A 12560-nucleotide genomic window follows, 5' to 3' on the forward strand; every position below is an offset into this window, starting at 1 on the left:
AATGACATGTAATTTACCTTGAGGTGGTTTTTGGTCAAAGCACTTTAATCAAATTTTAAAAAAGCACAAATATTTAATCTAAATGATATAAAAAGACTGTAGAAGATTCTAATTTCCCAGTAAAAAGGAATTCAAGTTTATTAAAATTTTAGAGCGCAAAATGGAATAGACTTGCTCGACAGTCGACGAAAGAGGGTGGGCTCTTTGTACGTCGTGTTAGACCAATTGGACCATGCTAATATACATACCGATCCACTTACTGACTTTCTTTTCTATGGCCGGCCCACTTTTACATGAAACTTGGACTTTTGGACTAAGCCCGTGACACACCCTGACCTAGATCGAGGCATGCTGGCTGTCACGTGAGAGTGACGTAACCATGTGCGCAGTATGGAAATGAAATTGATATAGAGAAATACGAATAAATAAAAACCAAACTAATTAAGAGTACTAGATAAGATAAAGTGCAAGTGATGAGATTAAATGTGATTATACATAACCAGAGCATAAGTAACCTAAGTGCAGTCCGCCAGGACAAGTACTAATTATCTTCAAGCTAAATTACGAATTCTTCCTCTGTATCATCTTCCTCTTCCTCTTCCTCTGTACGAATTCTTCATCTTTTGCAATGTAGTTAACATACGAGGCACAAAAGTCGTATGAAAACGTAGGCTTGGGGTAACTCTGATACAGTTCATCTACAGACATGTTGGCCAACATCTGTGGCGTGATATCTCCAAGAAGAACTTGTTTACGCAAAACTTTGATATCAGTGTCATGCAGCGTACTTAATAAAGCTGCATACTTTTCACACACTGGATGGTTTGACAGATCATTGAGACCCCATTGCTCAAACAGCACAGCCTCCACTTCAGTAGCAATTCTAGTAGGGTCAGCTGCATTGACAGAATCCACAAATCCTGCACCGGCTTCCTCAGATGCCTTGGACAAAGCGTCCAAAATGACCTCCCGTACAGTAGTCCGTTCGGAGGCTTCATCTATTGTGACAGTTTCAGAACCTAGTATTAGCCAAAATTCTTCGAATCTTGATGTTTTTTTTTTCTTTCTTTATTACACAATGATTTTCTATTAAGAAGGATTCAAAACTGAGATAAAAGTTGCACATTAACTTTGAGATACCAAATCAAAAGCTCTAGTACTCCCTTGCTATTTTCAGCTTCTTATGTGTTACTGACTACTACAAGTTTTAAAATACGAGTCTCGTTGTCTTTGTCTTAGGTCACTAGTGTGACCAAGGATTCACAGTAGAAAATTGACTTAAAAGAACAATACCATAACATATTCAACTGCAAAATTGGCATCAAATTTACTGCTAGTGATGAATAAAAAGGTATATCTTTGGTAAAATTAGCATCTAAATTATGAACAATTAAGCTAGCATGAAAAAGGAAAATAGTATTGTTTAAATTTCAGATAGTTTCGCTGTTAACTTGATATTTTTAAAATCAAAATACTACTTTTTATTATTAATGCTATGGATGGAGATGTAGAAACTTGTAGTGGCACTACACACATATATATAAGAAAAAGAGGAAAAAAAAAATAGAGAGAGAGATTGGGGCCGAATTAATCACCTTCAGGGACAAACGGTGGCGTAAATCCACCAGAAGCTACATTTTGTATAGGGAGATCATACCAAGGCGTCTCCGGCAGCGTTTCCCTCTTACCATCACCGTCCGACAGAGGCGCTGGTAAAGGTGGCCCGCCTGAAATTGGCCTTGAACCTGACCCTGACGCCATTGCTCTCTCTCTTTCTCTGAGAATGCAGAACTCGATCGGGACTTTTAGGGTTTAAAGATTTTGACTGGTAGGTGGGGGTTCCGGGTTCCCTTATAAATATAAAATTGGGCTTGGCCCTTTCTTCTTTCCCTTTTTCCTCTCAAATGGGCTCAGCTTTTTTTTTTTTTTTTTGTAGGAAAACTAATAAAATGGCTTGAAAACTTTGAGTTTTAATGATAAGGATAAAATAAAAAGTAAATTGAATAGTACCATGATTGACTTTTTAGTGTAAAAATGTGATTTTTCGTTAAAGTGAACAGTACAGAGAGTTTTTCGTTAAAATTCCCTTTTTTTTTTCGTCAATCAAATGAATTAGCAATATGATTTTATGTTTATATTTAGTTATTATTATCTCAGAGAATTAACCATGCTTACCCTATAGCGTGTCAACTAATTTACATACTACAATAACCAACTACGATACTTAAACAATATTATCCTTAGTAGCCTACAAGCAAAAGATCGACAAAATTGCCTTCTCACACATTTTATTTATTTTTTGCGATGTTGGTGACATTGCAGCGTCATAGAGCCATTGAACTCTTATGTCGCAACGGGGCCTACCACTACACTCTACGTCCGCTCACTCTCCCCCTTGAAGCGTTTGTCAACATTACCAAATTAAATAACGTGGCTGACGTCCGCCTTACCCGCTGACGCAAGACCATTCTTATACTTTTGGGCGAACATTGCATGGCCCACCACTTGCCCTCTTCCATTTATCCCATTGGTGGGTTTTTTATTTTTATTTTTTTTTATCATTGTTCTTAGTTTAAGCCATGTTTCGAGTCCTTGTCAAAGCCCTTGTGTACTTGCTCTTACAACCAATCAAACATTATTATACATACAAGTGACATTGTAACATGGACCAGACAACGAGACCCACATATGCCTAGCCAATGATATCATGGGCCCTCCAAGTGTACCTTCTTCCCCTTCTTCATTTATGACGAAACCGAAGCCAATGAGCTCTCAAAAGGTATCATGCTATATGAAGGTGGGTATGTACATATAAGGCACATCACCCCCTCTTCGTTGGTCGATGTGGGATGTTACAAATACAATGAACAAATTCGAAAATTGAAAATATTTACAATAGTGGATACCACAAAAATTTTATGGAAGAAATAATTTAGTTTTGGAACCATTCATTAAGGTCTACAGAAGGTGACTTTGTGCGACGAAGACTATTGTCGCGCAAAACAGCTTTGCGCAACGAAGGTGTACATTTGTTGCGCAAAACATCTTTGAACGACGGAGGTGCACCTACATCGCGCAAAGATGTTTTGCGCGACGACAGTCTTCGTTGCGCAAAGTTCCGTTGCACAAAATGTCTTTGCGTGACCTTTTGTTGTCACCGTTGCGCAAACACACTTTGCGTGACGCAATTTGCTTGGTCGCCCAAGTATGTTTTTGTACCACTGCTCCCAAGGTGATTGATTCGCTCCCAATCTCTCTCTCCCCCTCTCTTTTTCTTTTTGTAATTATTTACTTTGATTATAATGTTAGCTTTGTTTTTCAGAAACTGTCACGACAGAAGGACGGGATCGTATAAGGGACTGCATTGTGTGATCTTTGTCCAAGTTGTCTGTGGAAGATTATGAAAGATATACGGTTCCTTTCAAGTTTCAAGGCATCTGACCCTTCTAAAGTTGCTGCTCAAGTGGAGGCTGCGCTGTTTCAATTTGAACACTCGCGTCCCGATGATGACAAACCATTGGAAGTACAGCGTCCAGTTCTGTTGGATACTCTTTGGGGCAAAAAAGATTTGCGCAGACAAGTTCTTTTTGGAGAGATCACGCCAGAGATGTTGCTCAACATGCCCATAGCCGAACTGCGGCAGAAGTACCCAGCAAACTCAGAGACAATCTTGGTGCCTCGCTCCCGAGGTGATTGATTCCGCCCCAATCTCTCTCCCTTTTTTTTCTTTTTAATTTTGAATTTAACGTTAGCTTTGTTTTCTGAAACTGTCACAACAGAGCGGCATGTTATAAGGCTTTTTATTGCCGGTGGTTTGTCCAAGGTGTCTGATGAAGTTGATGAAAGATATATGGATTCTGTCAATGCATCTGACCCTTCTAAAGTTGCTACTCCAAGTGGAGGCTGCGCTGTTTAAACACTGGGGTCCCGATGAAACGTTGGAACCAGTGGCTTATAAGTATTCGCTTCTAATAACTCTTATTAACAACGCTTGGAACAAAGATTTGCGCAGACAAGTTCTTCTTGGGGAGATCACGCCAGAGATGTTGGCCAACATGTCCCTAGCCGAAATGCAACAGTTGGACACGTGGCCGGAGGACGCCCCGATATCTTGTTATAAAACAACGACTGATCAATCCCCTGGAATTCAGGCTGTGTGTTCTGGTAGGAAGTCTCTTCTTGGAGCTACCTCTGTGTGCTTCTTTCATGGTTGTTTTCCTCGCACTTGGTCAGACAAATGTTTCGTCTTCTGAGTATATTGTCATCCCTAGTATAGTATATATTTCGGTATTATGCTTTTATCAAGTGTTGTTCTACTTTGCGCGTGTAAGGACATTATATGTGCGGTATGTGTTGCGAAATTTGGCAAATGGAACCTGTTTTAGTGGAAATTGAGATTCGGGGGTTTTGCTTGTGCTTTTCTCTTGAACTATTTTTGTGGCACAATGTTGTTTCGTTAAAGATACGAGTCAGTTTCCTTAACGTTTTCGACAATCATTTAGTTAGTACTCACTTCCATAACTTTTACTAAACTTTTTTGTAAAGAGGAACATATTAATTTGTGATACCTCGTCTGCGTATTTTTGTTTCATACCCACTGGTTCTTCATACTTGTTGTGCAACCAAGAGTATTCTTGTATATAGCAACAAGAAAAGACCCCCAAATCCTTTTTTGTTTACAATCGACATATAATGTTACCCTTTCCTAACCATAACGGTATCTATTGAAAACATGTAGCTCTTTCATGTTTATGAATGGTAACAACCTTCATTGCGTTTGTGATATTAATTATGGATAATGATACGAAGACTAAATTTGTAGACAAAATTTTGAAAACTAAAGGACATAAAAGTTGATGATTGGTTTATTACTTAAGTGTTAATAAACATGCTCATTTTTATTGGTGACACACAAATTTAGTCTAATTAGCATTACCTATTAATTATTGTACAGGTGATTGTCTTGTATTACTTGCAAGGCGAGTATGCCTGCTTGGAGAACAAAGGAATAGACTAACTATAGTTTAACAGTTACTTTAGACCAAATTTTTATTTCTTTTTCTAACACGAGTATATATATTTTAAATTGCTCTACTCGAATTATGGTGCACCAAAACATATCAAGCGACGTCATTAAAAATAGGAAACTGATAGATTACAAACTGTAGCTGATCAAATCTTACAGAATACAAGACACATGAAAGACTACGTAAGTACTTTAAGAAGGAAAAACTAGAGCACTGCTTAGACTTTTGAAATACAAAGCTCACTACAGTACTAATTTGAGCCATTTTATTTTTATCAGGATATTTGAGTAGTTAAGATACACTCTGAGTTTCCAAAAAAAAAAAAAAAAACTCTCTGGTGGAACATTTTAATTGCCAATTGGATCTTTCTTGGCCATTACACGGAGATTAATAAAAACCCTCTCTCTCTCTCTCTCTCTTGCTGTTGATCATTTGTCACGTTCTTCTGTTTGTCAATTGATGAAGTTGACCAAAAATCCATACGCAAGAGAAGAGAGTATTTGCATATAAAAACAAGGAAATGATGAATCGAATGGCAGGGATAAGCTTTGTATATAAAATTTGCATGTTTTGTTGAGAGTGTATTCCATGGAGGGATTTCGCATATGCTTATAAGTAATTTGACTACTTCTTATATTGTCATCAAGAGTAGGTTGGTCATGTGTGAAGTCCACCGTCCACACATGCTCGAAGTCACTTGATTTGTGTTGTCCACATGTTATGCTTGAAAATTCGCTACACATGAGGGACGTGTTGACAGTAAATCCCACACTGGGGAAATGACAGACCTCACATATGCTTATAAGTAGTTGAAGTACGTTCCATATTCCAATTAATTTTATGATAAAACCTCAACTTATTCATGTTTATTATGTGAACGTCTTGTCTATGCATTGAATTAGACAAAATACGAGGTACAAAAAAGCTTCTAATTAAAGATTTTTCTTTTAAATTCTTCAAACGGATTCTAATCTTGTGTTTATATTCTTGTGTTGTTGTGAAGAAGCACTAAAAAAATGCATGATGAATCCGATTTGATTTGCAAACGTCGAAACGAAAACCTTCAATGTCACCATCTAAGAAAGATTAGAGCTCGATTAGGGATTACTATGCATATGTTGAAGCCTTAAAGTCTGGAAGCAAGGGAATGAGGGGGCCAATGGGATCTGTTCTGCTACTCTCTAATTAATTTTTTTTTTTAATTCTATATCTATACGATGTCGTTGCACTAAAGGAACATTTTTAACTAGGACCAAACAATGTCGTTTGGCTTGGCTTAAAAAAAAACCAAATGCAGTAGAGCTGCGCGCTAGCAACAAACCCAAATGAACACAGACGAAACCACCACACCAACAGGCACTTTCGATGGGACCAAAGGGGCAAAACCACCGCTCCTGGACTTGATTTCCGGCGAAGGAAGGGGCGGTCGCCCCTATGTAGCTTTGCCACTGCATCTCATAGTAGGTTCCAGCGTGAACGGGAACATCTTGCACATCGAAACATCATTGTTGTTGTATGTTGAAGTGTATTTTGGCCTCTAGAGTCAACTACCATGTTCTCTAGGGATAGCTCTAGGCACTAGAATAATTAGTCTTCTTTCCTTGATTTAAGGGATGTGATTGATTGGTGCAAGTTGTTTTTTGTAAAGTGTAGATTAGGCTAGCTTCTCTTTCTTCCCCCTCTTTCTTCTCATATATATTTGGACCCCTTGTACATTAAACTCATAAAATACATTACAAATTAAAGCCATAATTTCTATATGGTATCAGAGCAGGTTCTTTTGTAACCTATCTCTGCCATTCTTGCTACTGCGAATTTTTTTCTTTCAAAGTCTAAGTCATGGTTGAAGAAAGTCTTGTGAACCATGATGAAGAAACCCAGCATAGTATCTCTCCAAACTTCTCAGACGTTGAGGTTAACACCAATCAACATTTATGTTCAGTTCTCTTAAACGAGTTCAATTATCTTCCTTGGTCCCGAGCTGTTTCACTAGCTCTTGGAGGCAAAGGGAAGTTAGGGTTTGTAAATGGAAGCGTGGAAGCTCCAGAGCGTTCTTCCTCTACATACGATGCATGGCTCTGCAAAGATCAATTTGTTATGTCCTTGCTGCTCAACACCATGGAGAAACATGTTGCTGAAATTTTTAGCTACTCCAATTCCGCACATGATCTTTGGAAAGCTTTGCAGGATATGTATGGAAATCAAAACAACTATGCGCCGGTCTTCCAAGAAGGACATTGCCAGTGCTCAACAAGAAGGGAAAACGTTTGTTCAACACCTTGGGAGTCTCAAAGCCATGTGGAATGAGTTGGATGTATATCTTCCATATACCACAGATCCTACCATTCTCTTAAAACGAGCTGAGGAAGACAAAATTTATCAGCTGTTAGGGAGTTTGAGCTCTGAGTACGAGGACCTAAGGAGTCACATCTTGATGAGTCAAGACCTACCTACATTCAACAATGTTTGTGCAACTATCCAACGAGAAGAAGCAAGGAAGAAGGTAATGAATGCTAATCACAGCCCCAAATTGACTGAGACACGGGCATATGCATCAAATTACAAGAATTTAGAAGCCAAGGTATACAAGGGAAGAAACACACATCTAAAATGCAAATATTGCAATGGTGTTGGTCATGTGGAAGACAAGTGTTGGGAACTCCATCCTGAACTTAAGCCTAAGTTCAGCAAAGATGGAAAGATGATACCAAGGTCCTCACAGCAATTTCAACCTCATTTCAAGGCACAACTTGCTAATGCTCACCCTCCTACTATTTCACAAGGATCCATGGAGTTCACTACCAATCCATTATCATTGATCAATGAATTTGCAGCTTACCTACAAAGTAAATGACACGGAGGAGGCTCACATGGTCAAGGCAATGAAGAGGGTAGTCACACAGCTATGTTGGGACAATTTGCCAGCTTTCTTGCTGAAAATGAGAAAGTTCCAAAGGGAGAAGCATCAGGTATACTCAAAGCCTTCACTACTGCCCTATTAACTAGTACTGAAACTGATTGTTGGATAATTGATTCAGGCGCCACAGATCATATGACAAACAAAGTTACAAATTTACATCATTTAAAAAAAATTTCAAGTCCCTGGCATGTGTCTGTTGCAAATGGAAAAAATGTCTTAGTTTTGGGAAAAGGAGAAATAAACTTACTCTCTAAAAAAATACCTTCCACTGCCCTCTATGTACCAACCTTTCCTTTCCAACTTTTGTCAATTGGAAAGATCACCAACACTCTAAACTGCCGTGCTATTTTCTCACCAAATAATGTGATGTTTCAGGATGTTCTCACCATGAAGATGATTAGTGAAGGGGTCTTTATAAATGGACTTTACTACCTGTGCAAGAATGCCTGTTTCACTCAGGCTCTTCAAGCTCAATCGAAGTCCATAGATGAAAACCAACTTTGGCATAGGAGATTAGCTCACCCCTCTGAAGTTTTCTTGTCTAAACTGTTTCCAAATTTTTGTAACCCTTATCCTATTTGTGATACTTGTCAATTTTCTAAGTTTACTAGGCTACATTTTGGTAATTCAATGTCTAGGACAAGTAAACCTTTTGAAATGGTACACACCGATGTATGGGGACCTGCAACTGAATCAATGGAAGGGTTTAAGTACTTTGTTCTATTTGTTGATGATTTCTCTCGAACAAGTTTTCTATATCTTATGAAATCAAAGAGTGAAGTCCCAACCATTTTCAAAGATTTTCACATGCATTTTAAAACACAATTTCAATCAAACATTAAGGTTTTAAGGTCAGATAATGGCATTGAATTTCTATCCAACAACATGCTCCAACAACATTAAGGTTTGTAGGGACTCCTCAACAAAATGGAGTAGCCGAGAGGAAAAATAGAGATCTCTTGGAGAAGACTCGTGCTCTCATGATTCACATGCATGTTCCAAAGAAATTTTGGTCATTTGCCTTCCTTACTGCCACTTATCTCATCAATCGACTTCCAAGTCGTGTGCTAGGGTTTAAATATCCCTATGAAGTTCTCAAGGGGAGGAAAATAGATTTGACACACCTCAAGGTGTTTGGTTGTGTTTGTTTTGTTCACATCCAAACCTTGAACCGTGATAAACTAGATGCTAGGGCAACCAAAAGTGTGTTTATGGGATACTCGGCCACCCAAAAGGGATACAAGTGCTTCAATCCAGTCACTAAGAAGTGCACAATTTCAAGAGATGTGAAGTTCGAAGAAGATTGTCCCTATTTTACAAGTCAAAGGAAGGATTTAGTTGACATGTTCCCACTCCCTCAAAACTTTAATCATCCAATGTTGGAAGAAAGATCAATCACTGTGAGTCCAGATTGTGAAGAGGTACAAACTGACCAAATTATTGCCAATGAGAATGAAGAAGAGCCCTACTCTGATCATTCTCAGTCCACTACAAAGTCTCAGGTGATTAAGAGAAACCCTCCTCAAATCAGAAAACCTCCAGTTAGGTTGCAAGACTATGTTACATATGCCTCACGGCATCCTATCACTGAATGTATCAGCTTTAGTAAGTTCTCAACATCTCATGCTGCATTTCTTAGTGAAATTGATAAGCATTGTGAACCAAGAAGATTTCAATAAGCTTTTCTTCTCCCACAATGGAAACAAGCCATGACAGAAGAGCTTCGTGCACTGGAAGAGAATCACACCTGGAGTCTAGTTCAACTACCACCAAGAAAAAAGGTTGTTGGAAGTCGTTGGATCTACAAGACAAAATTCAAAGCTGATGGATCTATCGAGAGACACAAGGCTAAACTTGTTGCTCGAGGTTTCACCCAAACCTTTGGAGTAGATTATAAGGAAACATTTGCACCGGTGGCCAAGATAAACTCAATCAGGGTTTTACTTTCAGTTGCAAGCAATTGTGGGTGGTCACTCTACCAAATGGACGTGAAGAATGCTTTCCTTCACGGAGAGTTGCAGGAAGAAGTATATATACAACCTCCTCCAGGCTATGATGGTATCAAAGGCAACATGGTTTGCAAATTGCACAAGGCAATATACGAATTGAAACAATCACCAAGAGCTTGGCATGCCAAGCTCAGTTCTATTCTGGAAAAGGCTGGATTCGTGCGAAGTAATGCTGATTCTTCGTTATTTGTGAGAACTGGCACCAGTGGGAAGTTGGTGGTCCTCATCTACGTTGATGATCTTATCATCACTGGAGATAATACCGTGGAGATTGAGGCACTAAAACTCTCACTACATCAAACTTTCGCTATAAAAGATTTGGGGAGTTTAAAGTATTTTTTTTGGATCGAAATGGCAACATCTTCAAAATGATTGCTTCTACATCAAAGGAAATATGTATTAGACCTTCTTCAAGAAGCAAAAATGCTTGACTGCAAGCCTGCTATCACTCCCGTTGATTGTAAACTAAACCTCAGCATAGATGGAGAAGCCATGCATGATGTAACCTACTATCAACGATTAGTAGGCAAGCTCATATACCTCACCATCACTCGTCCAGATATCACTTATGCAGTGAGCTTGGCTAGTCAGTTTATGCACTCTCCCACTGTTGATCACCTTAACATTGTTAAGAGAATCATTCGTTATCTCAAGGTCCAATAGGACAAGGAATTACAATGCACGACAATCAATCCACTGTCATTAGTGGCTACACAGATGCAGACTGGGCAGGTAATGCAATTGATAGGAAATCAACCACAGGCTATTGTACATTTGTTGGTGGAAACCTTGTCACATGGAAGAGCAAGAAGCAACATGTAATTGCTCGTTCCAGCGCAGAGGCTGAGTATCGAGCCATGGCAGCCACTGCTTGTGAACTCATTTGGCTTAAAGGGCTTCTTTCAGACTTAGGGTTTTCTAGTTCTACTCCTATGCCACTTATGTGTGATAATCAGGCAGCCATGCATATTGCTGCCAACCCTGTGTTCCATGAAAGAACCAAACATATTGAAGTGGATTGTCATTTCATCTGAGCTCAAGTTCAAACTCAAATCATCCGGACCATGTTCACACGAAGGCATGATCAATTGGCAGATCTCTTTACAAAGGCATTGGCATCCACTCAGTTCCATCGATTATTAGGCAAGCTTGGCTCAGTTAACCTTCTCGATCCAGCTTGAGGGGGAATGTTGAAGTGTTGAAGTATATTTTGGCCTCTAGAGTCAGCTACCATGTTCTCTAGGGATAGCTCTAGGCACTAGAGTAATTAGTCTTCTTTCCTTGATTTAAGGGATGTGATTGATTGGTGAGCTACCATGTTCTCTAGGGATAGCTCTAGGCACTAGAGTAATTAGTCTTCTTTCCTTGATTTAAGGGATGTGATTGATTGATGCAAGTTGTTTTATGTAAGGTGTAGATTAGGCTAGCTTATCTTTCTTCCCCCTCTTTCTTCTCATATATATTTGGACCCCTTGTACATTAAACTCATAAAATACATTACAAATTAATGCCATAATTTCTATATTGTATAATGCCATAGGGTTTCAGTAGTGCATGTTATGGTAGTTTGGGTCGAAGTCTTCACGGAACGATTTGAATCTAGGCCAGGAGAACTTATCTGATGATGGCATGGATTTAGTCGTCAAGGAGAGGGGGCTCCTAACGCAGACGGTTGGCTTGTTAATTATTCAAATTCAATGAATTCATTGCTCAAGTCATTTGAAGTGTACGCGTACCATATAAATCACACACATCTTGTATATTCATTTTTTTTTTGTGATTTTTTGCATAGGAGATTTCGAAGTATATGCAAATATGTTTGACGGTTGGATTGTGGAAACTAGTTTTTGTACTTAATATTACCTAATTTCCGAACGTGGCGGTGCCTAGGCCTATATGGCTAGTTAGGGAATAAGTTGCACTTCACTCCAAACCCTCACACCACTCGCACAACTTTGTTATGACATTGGCACGGTTCCCACAGTTCTTCATATGGGTTCCAAGAGCGGAGCTAGGACTTTTTTCTTGGGTGGACTAGCTGAAAATAGTACCATAAAATCATATATTTATTTTTTTGCTTATATAAAACTATATAATAATCAATATAAAAAACAACAATATAATATAAATTATTCTCAAAATCATAACCCTAACTGATAAATTCAAGGACAATATAATTAACACTAATTGAAATATTGCAACGGAAAGTCTGGAATTGCGGAGATAGGGATTTAATTGTGTATTTAAAGAACTTATTAATCTTTTCTTGAGTAAGAGTACAGAGGTTAAATTACATAGGGTAAATAGTCTTTTTCTTTAAAGAATAGGATAAAGGGGGACTGGAGATAGAACTAATTTATAATTTTTAGCATAAAACATATTATTTACTACCTCAATAATAATCTGTATTGAAATTGAGTATGCTATAAGCACGAATTTACAAAAGAATAGATATATTCACAAACCCATTTTTATTTCCAACACAGACTTATTAATATTATGTCAGTGATCATCTTCACTTTATTCGATCCGAACAACAGACAATTAAGAAAGGTGTGTAAGAAGTAAAACTGAGTGCATGGATAACACTACCCTTTCAGAAAA

General features: G+C 38.4%; 1 protein-coding gene and 1 pseudogene across 1 annotated transcript; one reads left to right on the forward strand and one right to left on the reverse strand.

The window, feature by feature from the left end:
* Window positions 1–422: 422 nt before the first annotated feature.
* LOC139194573 (uncharacterized) lies at window positions 423–1822 on the reverse strand. The gene is made up of 2 exons (XM_070819413.1): window positions 1596–1822; window positions 423–998 (listed from the first exon to the last, which is right to left on the reverse strand). Exons 1-2 carry the CDS (start codon window positions 1759–1761, stop codon window positions 562–564), a joined length of 603 nt encoding a protein of 200 aa, XP_070675514.1. The 5' UTR covers window positions 1762–1822; the 3' UTR covers window positions 423–561.
* A 5044-nt stretch (window positions 1823–6866) lies between these two features.
* LOC139194855 (uncharacterized) lies at window positions 6867–9626 on the forward strand (annotated as a pseudogene).
* Window positions 9627–12560: the final 2934 nt, after the last annotated feature.

Source organism: Malus domestica, chromosome 03 (genome assembly GCF_042453785.1).
Source record: "Malus domestica chromosome 03, GDT2T_hap1".
Classification (NCBI taxonomy): domain Eukaryota; kingdom Viridiplantae; phylum Streptophyta; class Magnoliopsida; order Rosales; family Rosaceae; genus Malus; species Malus domestica.